Source organism: Coenobita brevimanus, chromosome 62, assembly GCF_032717465.1.
Source record: "Coenobita brevimanus isolate Jiangsu-jjx chromosome 62, ASM3271746v2, whole genome shotgun sequence".
Lineage (NCBI taxonomy): Eukaryota > Metazoa > Arthropoda > Malacostraca > Decapoda > Coenobitidae > Coenobita > Coenobita brevimanus.
Genome location: NC_137015.1, coordinates 29,504,144 through 29,521,129, shown reverse-complemented (window position 1 = coordinate 29,521,129; position 16,986 = coordinate 29,504,144). Strand labels below are relative to the sequence as shown.

General features: G+C 39.4%; 1 protein-coding gene across 1 annotated transcript in view; it reads left to right on the top strand.

Annotated features, from left to right (window-relative positions):
- The window catches only part of PIG-L (phosphatidylinositol glycan anchor biosynthesis class L), a 94,640-nt gene extending 84,319 nt beyond the window's left edge, over positions 1 to 10,321 (top strand). The window contains exon 7 of the mRNA XM_080275623.1: positions 10,225 to 10,321. Within this exon, the coding sequence (XP_080131749.1) occupies positions 10,225 to 10,321 (97 nt within the window). The remainder of the gene's footprint in view (positions 1 to 10,224) is intronic.
- The last annotated feature ends 6,665 nt before the right edge of the window (positions 10,322 to 16,986 follow it).

Here is a 16,986-nt window from a genome sequence, read left to right as displayed (position 1 = left end):
CACAACCATACAGCATTACACTCCTAACACATGCTGCATACAAAGACCCCTTAGCACGTAGTGAGAGTCCTCGCAATGTCAGGAGAGGCAAGAGCTCCCTGAACTTCTTACAACCACTTCTTACCCTAGCCACAGAGCTAGCTCCAGCCCCACCTCCAGCACACAACATGTCTCCCAAATAACAAAACTCTTCCTCACACTCACGAGATTCACCAGCAAGTTCAATCCTTTCACCCCTGACAATCTCCACCAGCTTTCCCCGACACGCTGTACACATAAAATCAGCTTTATCTCGCAGTCTGCCTCTGATACCACTACAACTCTTGTGCACCCATTTATCACAAACACCACACAAGATGGAATTACTTCCCACACCCTGTGTCAAACTGTACATGGCCACTCTCCCCCATCTTTGACAGTACCACAACCAACCCTAGATATCACCACTTTTGTTTTATCTGCATTTACTCTTAAGCCCTTGTGCCCCATACCATCTCTCCACTTCCTAAATCTTTCCTCCGCCTCCCTTTCGTTCTCTGCAATCAACACCAAATCATCAGCATACAATATCTCCCACAGGAGTCCGTTTCTGAAGTCACAGGAGAGGGCATCAAGTACTATGATGAACAACATAGGACTCAAACTGACCCCTGATGCACACCAACGTTCACGGAAAACTCAACACTCAAATCTCCATTCACTCTGACCTGGGTGCGAGCACCCACATACATAGCCATAACCATCCTAACCAGCCACTTCTCCATGCCAAGCTTTCTCATTGCCCACTTCACCACCTCTCTAGGGACTCTGTCAAAGGCGTTTTCCAAATCAACAAAAGCAATATACAGATCCCTTTTCTTACCAATATATTTTTCCTGAAGCTGTCGAACCATGAATATACATCAGTGGTCCCCCTACCTGGCATAAACCCAAACTGCATCTCATCAATATTCACCCTTTCTCTAATCATACCTTCTAAAACTCTCTCCATTACCTTCATTATCTGATCTAAAAGCTTTATACTTCTATAATTTCCTCTTTCCAGGGCATCACCCTTCCCTTTATACACATTCACAATTACACTCTTCAACCAATCATCTGGGACAACACACTCATAAATAATCATATTTATCAGGTCAGTGACTAACCTCACCCCTATATTTCCTGAGGCCTTCAACATTTCGGCAGTCAATCCAGACACACCTGCTGCCTTATTTGCAATCTTGAATATGATTTTTTAGTATTTGACAAGACATTCTTCCTAGAACATAACCTTCACTGATAGTGATTATCATTAACTGCAGTAGTTTCTAGGCACACAACTATAATGTTGACCCTTTCAGTCTGGTGATGTATGACTTTTTGTATCATATTCTGTATACTGCCAGATGATTTTATTGAACTGAGGAGAGATTGCAAGCTAGAGAAGGTAGATATAGCCATAATCAACTCTGTCAGTACTAGCTCTGGATGAAGTCATTGAATAAAATCATCTGGTAGTATGTCATTGTATTGATGAGGTTTAGTAAGGAATTACTCTAATATAGTTACTGAATATTCAACAGAAAAGTGATTCTAGTCATAGGTTCAACAATGTGAGCTGAATGATGTGGCTCCATTTACTCTGGTAAGAGTCTGTTTGACTAAAAGTTACGATTGATGCCATTTATGTTACTTTAACCCTCTTCAGTCATATTTTTCCTGTCAGACTGTTCTACTGTATTTAGCTTTTAAAAGGACTCTTTCATGTAAGGGATTCATTAAGGCTGTACGTAACCCCTCCAGTTTTAGTTGAATAAAAATATCAGGAGATGGGAAGAATAACATGAGAAAATTTCAATACACTCAATGGGTTAATGTGTGACATTTTAGACAGTCATAGGTACTTACTGAAAAAGGACGTACTGTACTTCAGTATTTCAGAACTTTTGTTGACATTTGTTTCAGAATGTGAAGTAGCTGTAAGTGACAATAATGATTTTTTGGTGACTACTTAGTATGGAAGAGTTAGCTAAGTGCATATTGACATACTGATTCTAGTTCAAATTCCTCTTCCTGGTTGTCTTCCTGTCCGCTTACCAAATTTCTTTTCCTTATCTCACGGACATTTGCCCTCCTGATCCTTACAACAGGATAAGGAACAGTACATGGTAAGGAACAAATTTTGTTGACCACAAATGCAGACATTACCTCTACTCTTCATATTCCTCTTCACAGACTTCATTATGGTTTGTGTGTGTGTGTGTGTGTGTGTGTGTGTGTGTGCGCGCGTGCGTGCATGCGTGCGTGCGTGTGTGTGTGTAAATAACAGATAGTTAAGTACAGATCCAAACATTGATCATGCAGTTCAGTGTGTTTCTCCCAAAGTTCTTCTTTTGTGCCTCTGATTTTTTTTTTTTTTTTTTTCTTCTTTATTCATTGACATTACATTTCCTTCAGGTCTTACTTCATTTGTATTTACGCATGACTCATAGCTCTGAAGCTCATATTTCATAACTGTGCCCTCCACACTTTACATTTTTCTTACAGCTGTGTGCTGAAAACCTAACTCACAGCAGGGAAGGCAGGCCCCCAGATTTTTATCACAATTTCTAAAGCACCTGATGAATGTACAATGATTGGCCTCTTTGTATGGTTGCTAACTATTTTCAGTAATGTACTGTACATGCAGACAAATCAAATTCAATATTTGGGCTAAACAATTGTCTGTTAACAACTGGGGGCATGCCTTCCACTTAACAATATAAGGTTTACCCTATTCAATCTAATAATCCATCCGTCTATCCACCATCCAATCCTACGTTGCCCCACGAGGAGCGTAGGAGCCTGGGGCTAGGCAGTTGGTCCTGACATTTAAAATGAGAGTGACCAACCTCACTCATCCTTGAGTGGCATTACGTGAGCAATAAACCCCAACTACCCCTTGGATATAAACCTTCACTGGCTCAATCCGACTGGAGCTCAATAATTACCCACTAAACCACCAGGTGCCAAAATTTGGTTTTATGGTTACCACCCAGCACAGTAAATGGTTTCCTGGTGTACAATTTTTGAAAATTATTTTTGCAATATCTAACTTCTCCAGTTCAAAAAGTCATTCAAAGCTGAATAAAATTGTTTGATGATAGCAGTAACAATATTAAATAGTGTACATTACCGGACTGAAGGGGTTATGTACATCTTTACACAAATGCTTGGATTGGTATTCTCATTTGTTTAAGGAACTCCCCAACACTTTTTCCTTAAGTGATTTGTTTTTTAATTACATCTTATTGTCCTCTTTTGTGTTATACAAATTCTTCCAATATTGTCATACTCTGTGTAGATACTGTACAAATAGATATTAATCATTCATATCCAAAAATAAATCACAAAGGAAAAGGTGTTAGAGAACTTCCTTACGGGCCTTGGTCTTCTTTCCATTGTACAGATTTATCATAGTGGCCAGTTTGCACAATTGAGAAGGCAGCTCAACTACACCTGTTGAAATATGTTCACTCTGCTATTTATGTGGCAGTTTCTTTCCTCATTGTGTCAAAATCTTTCTTTATTCTCTCTCAAGTCTTGTCTCCTGATGGTCAAGTGGTTAAAACACCCCTGTCAGAGTGACGGCCATACCACTGTGTGTGGGTATTATCCCTAATACATGGCAAAGGAAGAAGGTCACTTATCCTTACATGTACTGGACTGTGTTAGCTTAGTGTTGGGCCCTTACACCTTAAAGGAGGTATTATGGGATTGGCTATTTTCACACACACACACACACACACACACACACGAGGCGAGACAGTAATGTGGAGCGGCCTGGGACTCTACTACTGGTGTACCGAGTTCAATCCAGTGTACTGTACTTATTTACTCCTACTTTTTACACCGCTCACTGGTGCAGTGGTAGCGTTCTCGCTTGCCAACTGGTGGACGAGAGTTCGCGCCTCGCTCAGGTTGCGAAAAGTTTCACTGACGAAGTGGGTGGTTACTGTCCCCCTCGAGCAAGGGGACATGTGTGTGTGTGTGTGTGTGTGAAGGTCACAGCCTTTCCCTTAGATCGGACTATATGAGCTCTCAGCTCCCTTCCGGGAGGGTAAAAGCTGACGATCACGACCATCATGTGATCCTGACCGACCCGGTGAATTACACACACACACACACAGCTCATACCCAGTAGTTACTGATTCGTCCACTTCATCATGGACTGTACTGTATTCACTCTCATACCCAGATTGTTGCTTTCTTTTATCACTGGACTGTAATCTCGTGGGCCTTGGAAGTTCTTTAGTACTGTTTTCTTATCAGTTTTCTACTGTACAGTATATGACATATTTACCCCTTTGCAAGGAGAGTTTACCAGCAATGTGAATGAAATCCTCTGGTGGAAGCAGAAATACTGTATACATATATAAAAAAAAAAAAAAAAAAAAAAGTGCTGTATTCAAGAGGTAAATGGAGGTTGTGCTTAACCTCTTACATATGAGGTGTCCATTACATTAAGTTAAACAAGAATTATATTTTCTAAGAAATTACCAGACTGAATATGATTATGCAGTATTTAGTTGTATACTTGTGGCATTGGCTGGTCAAGTATATTTAAATGCTGTACAGTAGTCAGCTGAAGATCCTATTCCTCACAGGGGCTCTTTCATACTGTGGTATTCAGGTGTAATATGCAGAATTTATCGGTCAGGAGATTCTAAAAATCAGACTACTATGACACAACTGAAGAATGTTGTCTGGCTTTAGCTAGGAGAAAGTCTTACTGTAGAGTTGTCCCAGCCATGAGAGGGTATTGGTAACAGTATTAGCACTCACTCTTTTTTGACTCGCCCTCAGTTCAGGTATATTGTCTGGCATAACCTGAACTAGAGTACAGTACTGGGCTGTATTTGGGTTGTTTAAACCATGAGAGGATTAAGGACCCTACTAAGCCCTTGCTAATACACTCATTGAGTAACATGGACAGTAGGGACTAGCTAAGGACCGTGCTGCTCAAACCTGCGTCACTCAAACAATATGTTTGCATGTATACTGGTACAACATGTTCTGGTGACTTTCTGAAACTGTCACTTTTACCCCTTCTTACCAACCTACCCCATACAAATTACCCCTTACTTATACCCACCTTCAGGTAAAACACTGAAAGAGATATAACAATTGTAATCAAGAACAGGAGTGGTATTAAAATAGCATTAACAAAAACAAAAGTTGGGCTGGGTACCCATGTGCTGTTGATGCATAGCTCCCCCACCCCACCCCCCTGCATCCCACCCACAGTGTTATTGTTGTCATAAAGCTTTGCCTTCTTTCATATCATGCAGTCTTCGGTAGGGATGTTGTTCTTTCTCTGGCACTCCACATGCCACCCTGTGAGCTTCTCAGTCAGCTTCAGAACAATATTACGAACTTTCGCTGCTGCCAGGTTCGCACCACCAGGGTTCCCATGCACGATCTTCTTATTCTTCTCGCGGTCCTTCCAGATCTCTCTGGTGGTGCTTTCATTCACACCATGTTTTTTGCCATTTCTGCCTGCCTCTTTCCCCTCTGTAACTCCTTTACTCTCATATTTTTGGGCATACGTGAAGATGTGCCGCTTTCAGGGTGGGTGGGACTGAGCATGCGGCATGACTGAGTCACTGTCCTCTCTCATCACTCAAACACACAAAAAACTCTTGCTGCACAGCATGGGTAGAACTTGGTGAGATGCGAGAAAGCGATAGCCATATGCTCATTTGGTCCAAAATGTGTTGGGAAGCGCGAAATCGAATGAAGACTGTGGAACTGAACGTTTACATACGAGAACACATAGATGAAAGAGTTATTTTTTTCTGATTAGCTAATGTTTTGGTTCCATTCTGTTCCCTAAAATTGCAAAACCCATAACTTTTCATCTTAGCATATGGCCTTGAGTGTGGACAGGACAGGTACCTGGATGTAAGCCGGCCAATCATGGCGAGTGTGGCAGGTGATGTCACTGCACGCTACTTTCAAATTTTGTCGTCAGACCAGCAGACTTCCCGCATAAGCCTTAGTTTTTCCCTGTAGTGATTATGACCTGTCACATTATACTGGCTGTGTTAGAACAAAAATGTGTTACTCAACTGCACGTTACTCAAGGACTGACCGTACTGCTCAGTATCTTACTATTTTCCCCATATCCTTTTATCCATTAGTTACTGATTCACTTGTTCTGCTCCTCAATCAGTATGTGTGATTCTTCATCTCTTTCTCATGTCACTGTCCTTCTCCTATTGACCACTTCAAAATACGCAATACTCTGAGGTGGACATTTATCAAGCACTATCCTGTTTAAATAGCATCCCTTTACTTTTGCAACACTAGATTTAAAAATGAAGTATATGTGTGGAATTTTTAATTATGCTGTAGAAATATTCTGCTACACTTGATGCGTATTATAGGTTACAGTACACTTCTGTATATAAACGTACATAATGTGCTATTTATTTTTTCAAAGTTAAAGAGAGACAGTGCTTAATATGTCCAAAAGTTATTTTTCCAAGTAGGTAATTGTGTGATAGTCAGAATGAGCCTAACTCCAGAAACTAGAATATTCTTTATATGCTGTATACAGGTAATGTAAATTTCCCCTTAAGATGAAAAGGATTTGCAAAATGTGCACTTTTGTTAAACCAAGCCTGTCTTTGATGTAAAAGGCTTTAAAATCTGCCACGTTGGGGTTTGGAAGAGACTCTAATGGTGATTTGTACATGAGTAAAGTTAGAGAAGAGGAGTATAGTGTGATGTTTGTCTCAAACTGAAATAAGGAGATGGGACTAAACTCTTATTCAGAGAAGGATGCCCAGTTGTAGCTCATTGACAACAGGTGAATGAGGGAGTGAATGAAATCCAAGTGCCAGATAGCAAAGATCATAATGGCACCACGTTATGATTTGAAGGTGGTAAGGAGTAGGGATGGCATGACAGAGGATAATTAGAAGCTAAAGAGGGGATTTTAGATTATGTAAGGGATATAGATTGTTTGTAGAAACCACACAATATGATTTATAGAAAAGTACTGGGACTCCCCAGAATGAATGAAGAAATAATGACGAACTAGCACCTGCTAGTAGACGGAATAAAAGGCTGGAAGAAGCATGAAAATATCAAGAAGGGAGGTAGGACAGAAAAAAGCAAGAGGACAGTAAGGAGAGAAAGAATGGAGACAAAAAGCCCCCTTTTAGTCACCTCTTCCAACAAGCAGGGATACTGAGGAAGTACTCTTTACCCCTCTCCCCAGGGGGTTTGACAACAGGTGAGAGTCTCAAGACATGCCCATCACAATTAGTAAGTTGTCAGAAATATATACTTCGACCTGTGTATTGCAATACATTTAAACTATCATACTTTATGCAGTTTGTAAAACTAGTTTATTAGAAAAAGAAAAAAAGTGACCTCAGGTGAAGTGGAACGATTCTGAGTGTCATACTTTAATGAGCTTAGGTGGCTTTCTGCCACACCTTACTTAGTTGTGTATAATGCATATAACATTGCTTTGTATGTTATGTATTCCTTTTTAGTGAGAATATAGTTTGTCATATGCAGAATCAAACTGGTAAGAGGTGTTTGAGAAATTCTTAAGCTGAAGAGAAAACAGTCCCAAGCCTAGACCTTACTTAAGTTTTTCCATGTTTGACAGGATTGAAGCAGTTCTGCTTCCTGTATTTCTTAGACAGATGAACCAATCCTACCACTGAGCACCTGGTAGTCAATTAATTGTAGTACCCCAGTCAAAGTGAGTCTAACCATGCACATAGATTCAGTCCCCAAGAAGTGATGGGTAATTTATCATATAATCCCATCAAGGGAAGTAGACTAGTCATCTGCCTTTATATGTATTGGACTGTGGTAGCCTAGTATTGGACCCCTACACCTAGAAGGGGTAGGGTAATTAGAGACTGGCAAATATTGTTTTATCTCCCACTGGTGCCTTGTTCAGCTGTTGCATTTTCTGGCCCAGGCAAGTGGTCAGTGTAATCCAAGAGCCACACACATTGTATACTGTTGGTTACCTGTGGCTTGTCCAAGGGCTGTATGCAGTCCAGTCATGTATTTTTTTCTGTATTATTATTGCTGTGACCAGAGATTTTATTAAGGTCATGTGAGACTTTTGCAAGTGGAAGGGTTAGATACAGCATTCATTACCCCCTCCACTAGCAAAGCTCTCCCTAATTTGTATAAAATTGTCAGGAGATAGCCAGAATAAAGTGATAAGAGATTGTTATTGCATTGATAGGGTTAAAGAGGCTCCCTGACACATTTCTCATACTGTACATGGCCCATTAATGTTCCCTTGTATGTAATGTTTGTAGTATGAAGATGTGAACAGCATACAAGAGAATATTTTAGGTATACAGTAAACCCTCCATATAACGAACTGATTGGGGGAGGGATGGGTCGCTATATCCAAAAGTTCGCTATATAAGAGGGGTTGATATTTCCGAGGGATTACCAAACAGTTCGCTATATAAGGGGAGTCGTTCGGTCCTGTGTGCTCAAACATAAGCTAAACTGACTCTTAAGATGTTTTACTTGGAGAATTCAATGGTTTATGAAGTTGTACATGTAAATACAATACTGTATGAAGTTGTACATTTAAATACAGTACCTATAATAAGAATACAGTATAATGTAGTACGGTTACAGTACACTTACTGTGCTGGAAAGGGATGTTGTTGAAGTACACTTACTGTGCCAGCAAGGGATGCTGTTGTCACCGTGGGCTGATTCCCGAACTTACCCCTCATTTAGTGACCTTTGTTTGCAAAATCTGGGGGAAATTTGGTTGCAATTTGGCCATTCGTCATATCCGAAATTCTCAATACCAGGGTTCGTTATATTGAGGGTTACTGTAATACGGAAAATAAATTGGTGAGAAAGAGGTACTACAAAGCCTCTTTTAAGTTGCTAATATGAACCTAAGTGTAGTGATGAACAGTTTTGACAAAAGAGGTCTAATATTTCAGCTCTTCACATTCTTCTTAGCTGGATAATATTCCTAGACTGGGAGAGGTTTGGTATGTTTGTCTGCCAACAGATGAATCCTTCTGATATGATTCACCAATGAGGAAAGTGACAAACATACCCAAAATGCGAAGTAGGTGCAGTGTGTTGGAATGTAGTAGTGGGCTAATTTTTGTAATTGAGTACCATATCATATCTACAGTCACTCTAGTCAGTCATGGTAATCAAAGCGAATAGTTTGGTGGTGGTGATATGGCACAGTAGTTTAAAAAATGACATTTTTTTATGTGTTTACCAGTAACCCAATACACTAGCTTGCAGGATTTTCCATCAGTGGAATTGTGTCATCTGTTATTAGCAAGAATAAAACATCTGAATGGACCCTTAACCCCTAAAGACATCAAATCTTCCACCCTGACTATCCCCTCAGCTGCATTCCGGGTCCAATTTTTCAGCTGTCACCAAATTAAATTTTGGTCTTACAGATTTCAAGAGCATGAATTTACACACCTGAAAATGTAAATTTCACTCTTATGTTTAATGGTTACCGCACTATCGACCGTCAAATATTTATTTAAAAAAAAAAAAAAAAAAAAAAAAAAAAAAAAAGTCATCAGTTGCGTAAAAAGGAAAATACAGGTACATTATTTTCGCCAAATAACCATACAGAAATCACTGTTCACTGAAATCAATATGAATTATGTACCTAGGCGTGAAACAAGTTGAAGGAATGGCCATGAAGGTAAAAAAATAAATAAATAAAAATTTAAAAGCAAAAACTACACGTACTGTATAAATCTATACAGTCTCTATATCCATATGTGTGTATATATATATATTCAGCCTGTGTATGATCGTCAGTATTAAGATTTTACTGTACATACCAAGACCCAAACTGATGACCGTCAGATATCAGTCTTTAGGGGTTAATGATTGAAAGGATTTAGAGAGTACATATGAGTTTTATACAGCATCCAGAAACCCTTGTAAGTTAGACATTATGTGGCATGGCAAAAATGCACAAGAGGATTTGTAATCTTGGAAACATAAGCATTAACCTATTAAATACTTACGAGGTACGATCAAAAAGTTCCGAGACTGTTCCTGCTGCAAACAAACAGAGCGCAGCATGATCATGCATGCACAGCAGGGGTGAGCAGTGACCTTCATGAGTCAGTATGCATTGTGCTTTCAACATCAGGACCTGTGTTAAACGCATTTTTGTGACCACATGCACTTTCTCATTTGCAGTATCGCTATGGACCTCAAACTTGAGTGGAGAGCAAACAACAAATTCAGTGTCAAACTTGGGAAATCGGCAATGGAGACCCTCGAAATGCTTCGGTAGGCCAGTGGCAATAGGTGCCCCCACAAACTGGAAAAAGATGCCACCGCTCACCAGATAACTTAATTTAAAATGCAAAAGTTTGGTCAACTTGACTTACCCTCTGTTCAGTTACTTTACTGAAACTAGGGTATTTTTTAGCTATCTGCATATCATACTGGAGAAAAAAATGGCTTATTTATCAGAATATAATAGAAGTGGACGGTTGTCATTTGCATCCATCTCAGTTTACGGACAGCCTACATGTGATTATTAGTATGTTGCCTGACTATTGATCACTGTTATGCTTTTAGGTGTTGGATGTATGTCTGTAAGGAAAAATGGTAAATGGGTCTAACGAAATTGTATTTTCCATAACAAATGAAGGAAATATGGTACTTAAACAATCGCAGATTGTGTGAACCCACTGAGCTCATATGGAGGGGCTTTCTCATGGGTAGCACCGCGTAGTTTGTGTGCCCGCCGCCAGAGGCCCATGGCAGCGCTAATGATCTCTATACACCACACCTGATGCGCACACCTTTTGAAATCAGCTGATGAATCCAGAAAACATGGTGCCATGGTCCACTGCGCAGCTAAAATATGTGTGGAAAAATGGACTGTAGCCGTACAATTTTTACTATAATAGAATCATGTCAGGATTTTGCCAAATGAAAGATTACGATCTTTGGAAACTGTATCATAAATTTTTCCAACAAATGAGATTCATAAAACTTGGTAAAAATGTCCTGAATGAAAACACACAATAAGCTTTCATGGCTTTTAGTAAACTCGGTGAAGAACTTTTCAGTGTAAATCTCATTTAGAGCATCAGTAAAATATCTAAGATGAATATAATACTAGTATAATGCTTTATGCATAAGGAATAATCCCAATAGGAATTTTTTTTTAAGGAAGGTACACCAACTCCGAGCGGGTAGTGACCCTACGCTATCTAGTGATCCGGCAGACACTGGCAACTTTCAGGATTTTGTGTGGGCTCTAATGAAGCAGTGATCTGATGCTCCTCATGCACAGTTCGTTGAATGTTTTTGACATTTTCAGAGATTCTGCACGTGGAGGGTCGCCCTGACCTCTTGTCATCGTCCAGTGATGATCTGTCCCTCTTGAAGTATGAATGCCACTCAGAACACCTTGCCTGGCTTATTGCTTCATTGCCATAGGCCTGCTGAAGCATTTCATGGGTCTCTGTTGCCGATTTCCTGAGTTTGATGCAGAATTTGATGTTTGCCCCCTGCTCAAGTTTGAAGTCCCTAGTGAGATCACAAATGAGCATAAGCATGTGGTCACAAAGATACTTGCAACACAGGTCCCAATGTTGACAGCGCAACACCACGCACCATACTGACTCATGAAGGATACTGCTCGCCCCTGCTGCAGGCACATGATCGTACCGTGCTCCATTCGTTCACAATAGGAACAGTCTCGGAACTTTTTTATTGTACGTTGTACTGATTCATGTGCTTTTTGAAAACACTATATGTTCAGTGTATTATCCCTTGACTGCAATATGGTGTGTACTATAGTCTAATTCAAAACTCATTGTGGAGTTGCTTCAGGATAAGTGACTGGACAATATGGCAGAAAAAAAAAAGAAAGAATGGTTTATGGTTATGTGTCCTGATCTAAAACTTGTCTTGTAGTTGTATCTGTTTGTATTATACAATGATCCCCTGGTTATCGCACACTTGGTTACAGCGGTTTTTGTTATCACTGGTTGATGAAAATTGCATTTTGGGGGGGGGGGGGGGACAATTTAATATTGTACACCTGAACTGGTTTCTGCCCACAGTAATGTTGCAAAATCTGTGATTTCTAATGGCTTAGAGGGATTCAAAGTTGAGGCACAACTTAAGTATTAATCCCAGGTGGTGACCACCAACTCTTCACTCCCTAGCCTCAGAACCCCTCCCCTCAAGCTCATCTCAGGCCCCTATATAGTACATATTTCTTCCTTATTGTGCCATTTTCATTATTTTTCATTAATCTAACCATGCATATGTGTGTTTCATATCCTTATCATAACGTAGCTATGTATTTAGTGGGTCTAAAATGTTGTAAAAGAGAAAATTCGGGGTTACAAGTGGGGTGCCTGGTACTGTATCAGTTAGGATAAATCCCTTTGATTTTGTTCTTTCATTATTGTGCAGTTTTGTTATCACGCACTAGGCATGGTACCTATTATGCATAATAACCAAGAGATCATTGTACTCAGCTACTTTGGCATTGTTTCATGTTAAATATAAGTTGATAATGAATGATGATGATGAAGCAATGTTAGGTTGAGGTCAGTAATTCTTTTATACAGTAGTTCTCAAAACAGTCAAACTCATGTGAGATCTTGCAAATCAGCAGTAATCACGGGTCTGGCAGCTCACTTTATTGGTCTGGATTCTCAGACATGCAAATGGATTGTTGATAAGGAGTCACTATCAACTTTTTTTTTCTACACACACACACACACACATTTTTGTACCAGTTATTGATTGATTTGTGGCTGTTCATAATTATTTTGTTAACTTTTTTAAAATTAGGTCATATTTTTTATATTCAAATTTTTTTATTTTTTGTGCCAAGTATTCATTTATATTTTTCTGTCAGGCCATTTGTTTAAGTGTTTGTTTTTGAATGTTACGAAATTTAAGTTGATGTTTTAGTACTACTGTACTGCTACCAGCATTTGCTAAACTGTATTAGTGCATTTTTATGTCTAATCATAATTAGCAGCTGAGATTAACCTATAATTACTGGCAGAATACAGGTAATAAATTGTGTTAATGTGGGAGTTCATACAATTACCATTATTGTGATTGCAACAATCTGAATACAGTCCACAAGTTTGCATTAAAGACTATACTGTACTTCCTTTGCTTGATGGGAGTGAGAGGATTGTCTTGAAAGATACAATAAGTTTAGGAGACAGTTGCTAGAATTCCATTGTGTTGGTAAAATGCCAACAAAATTACACTAAAATTTTATGTAGCTCATAGACTGATGTATAAGCTTTGAGATTTGGTACAGTTTCACTGTGATTCATAATCTAGTATTACTGAAGTGCCAGGACAGGAAGGGCCTCCTTGATAACTTGCATATTGATGGTAAATTAAACTGAGGAAATATCTATGGCTAGAGCTTCTTGAAAGGGTTACTATATGATGAACCCATCACAGCTCTTAACGTCACAAATTATGAGATAAGTTCTGTCAGTCTTTGATCAGCTCTTGGTGAACTCCAGTGGTTTTAAGTTTCCCAGCAAGATACAGTTTAGATCTTGTCATCCATAATGCTGGTCAACAGGAATAATCAGTGGAAACAGAAAAATGTGCCTTTGCCTCCTGCTTTTACAATCTTTCTTACACGCTTAACCTCCAATAGGACTAGAAAAACAGGATTTTGCATAGCCAAAAACATATTTTTCCCCCATTAAGAAGTTGTGAGAGCGATGGAAATTTCTGCCATGGGTTCCTATGACCCACTGTTCCACCCCACAGTATCCTTTTGGGACTAAAATGGAGTGATACTTTAATATGATTTTGGTACATTGTCAGGGAAAGTGAGGGATATTCCAGACCCAGTGGCTACCCACAACTCTAAGCATCTTTTGTTGCAGATACATCCATTGTGATAAATGTTGCAGTTTCAACAACATTTTACAAATGCAGTTGTTCTGTCACTATTCCTCAACTTGTTGCCTGTGTTTTTTTCATTGAAAAAGCACTGAAACTGCTCATATGTAAGTGCATAGAAAGTGACTGTTAGAGTAAAATTGGGTTTTTGAATATGTATAAATTTGTGCAAAATTTCTACTGTTTATTTTAAAACTGCTAGACAAGTCTGCTCACTCTTTATTTTTATTTATTTATTTTTTTTTTACTCATTGGCTGCATGGCTGAATGAAAGCACCTGCTTTTGGTCATAATATTTTCCTAAGCTTGCCACTGCAGTAAGAGGCTTAATACACACAAGAGGTATACTATGTATGGCTTTACCGCCCTGGTATGTTAGGTATCACTGTTGTCAGTAGAATGTATAAAACAGTCCTGATTTTTGTGATTTACATAAGAAGTTCAGCATGTTCTGAGATGGACAGGTATTTAAAGTCAGTCTCTAGCTTGTAATTTATTACATTAGTAAATTACAATAGATCCAATACATTGTATCATGGCATCTGGTAGTCTAATGATGTGAAAGTTTCAGTTGGAGTGACAACTGTCCACAGGTTTGATCCCCAAGAGATGACTCAACCATGTAATTCCACCTGGGGAAGTAGGCTGATCATCTACCCATAAATGCACTGGACTAGAACTGTGTGTTTCAAACTTTTTAATGTGGCATCACCCATGACGGATGTGTCAGCCCACCATTAAGAATTGTATTTTTGTGGGCTTTCAAAACTCCATTGCACCTTTTCACCTAGTCACTTCCTTGATGTATTTCCTGTTTTTTGTTGACCCAAACAATAATTTTCAGCTTACGACACATTTATAGTACTAAAGGGATAATGAAGGCTGTATGTAAGTCCTCCAGTTTGAATTTTTTCCCAAAACTGAATAAAATCATATTTATTTTGTATGGTAGTTGCAACAATAAACTGTAAACCAAGTCATCGTATGTAAGGGGTAAAAAGTTTTTTTTTTTTACATATGGCCTGATAACCCCTTCAGTCAGAGGAATTTTTTTCTCCCTCTACCACCTGACCATTTTATTTAGCTGTGGAAAGTCCACAAGTTTGACATATTTTCTATCTCCCTCATTGTGAGAGGGTGCCCAGTTGTATCCATCCATCCGTCATCCAATCCTACGTTGCCCCATGAGGAGCGTAGGAGCCCAGGGCTAGTCAAGTTGGTCCTGACACTTAAGATGAGATTGTTTTGTATTATTTATAAAGGCACCAACATGCTTGCAAGCGTCAGCTTTGGTCACTAATGACGGCTCTCCGTGCTGCTGCTCCTCTGGCAGCCCCCCTATTCAGTTCTTCATCCCTGAAGTCACACTCTGTGACCTCGTCCCAAGCCTTTTCAATCTGTCTCATGCAACCTACCCTCAACGTTCACACTTCTCATTTTCCACACCCAATGGTCATCTTCCTTCTTCACATGCCCAAACTACATCAATCTACCCCACCCCTCCCCCATCACAGTACCAATACACTCCAAAGTAAAATAAAATAATCTGTACATAGTAAGAATAAGGTACTGTATAACATCTTCAGGCTGACAGGGTTATTTTCTCTTGTACAATTATTTATGCAGCTTGATAGTCAGCTGCCTCACTCCAGTAATGTATTCTGTATAATGCTTCCACCACATGATTTTATGCAGCTTGGGAGAGAATTTTTGAAATAGAGGAATTAGTCTTCATTTACCTCATCACTACTGTAAAAGTGGTGGGTGTTGGTGACCATCATGCCTTCACTTGATGTACTGCTGCCTACTTCTTCCTTCCTCATTCTGATTCTTTCTCGATGTCTGCCCCCCCCCCCCTCCTGCTTTTCCCTTTCCTACCTGCCACATTTATTACTTTATTACTCTTCCCTATGCTTCAGGTGGTTCAGGTGACTGTACACTGGGTGACAAGCCAAATGGTTACCTGTAACCCAGGAAACCATTTACAGTGCTGGGCGATACCCATGTAGTTGAATTGTGCAGAGAAGTGGAGCCTGCTATGGTGTCCCTGTTAACTGGGTAGAGAGAGACAAATGCAGAGTCAATCCAGGAACCAAACCTCCACACTATTACCCACGCCTTGCTTTGGTGAGGCGTTGTCAGCCATATGGAATCATCAGTTCACTGCAAGGAATGATACTGCGGGGGCAGTTGCTTGCTTCTGATTGATGGGTCTGTTAGGTCAGACAGACTGGGGTTGATCAATAAACAACAACTGGAGAGGTTTGTTCCAGGTGAAATAAAATTGCCTGTAGAAAATGAAATATGGAAATACATCATTGGATTGAAGGGGTTGCAGAGGGGAGGAGGGAAGGCTGCATACCTGGATATATTTAGGTATTAAAAAATAATAATGAAATCTGAACGGATACTAGGGAACTTCCCATGTTCATAAGAAAACAAGGTTTAATTCCTTCAATCTGGTGATGTAGTACAGGGTAACTCACTGTTCTGAGGCCCCAGAATAATTTCAGTACAGTATTTTCATAATGAATTCAGTAAAATGAAACCTTGTTCTTACTTTGTTCACTGCATTAAAATTTATCTACAGTTCCAGCAAGTTTTGAAAGTGCCAACCTTCAGTGCAGATACTTATACTCAGTTTTTTTCATCGAGGCGACAGATTGGTGATTACTGGCTGAATGCAACATTACTTCATAATCTTGCATTATTAACTGACAACAAATATCTGAGGGGGAAATTTGGGTTAGTAAATATTTTTTGGACATGTTGTATTTAGCCAATCATCATCAACCTGTCAAGTGCATCTTTGCCTCAATAAAAAAAACGAAGTATAGTTGAACCCACTGATCCAAACCAGCAAATTTTCAGTGAAACATCCTTTGGTATGGTTGCACTCTTTCTCACAGTGTTTTCTTTTAACTACCATAATCAAATGTGTAAGGCTTGTTTTTAAATAATTTTCTCTTAAGGTGACCCCACAGCCAGGGGAAGAAGAAAAAAAAAAAGTTAAATCAGGAAAATTAAAAATATGTACAGTAG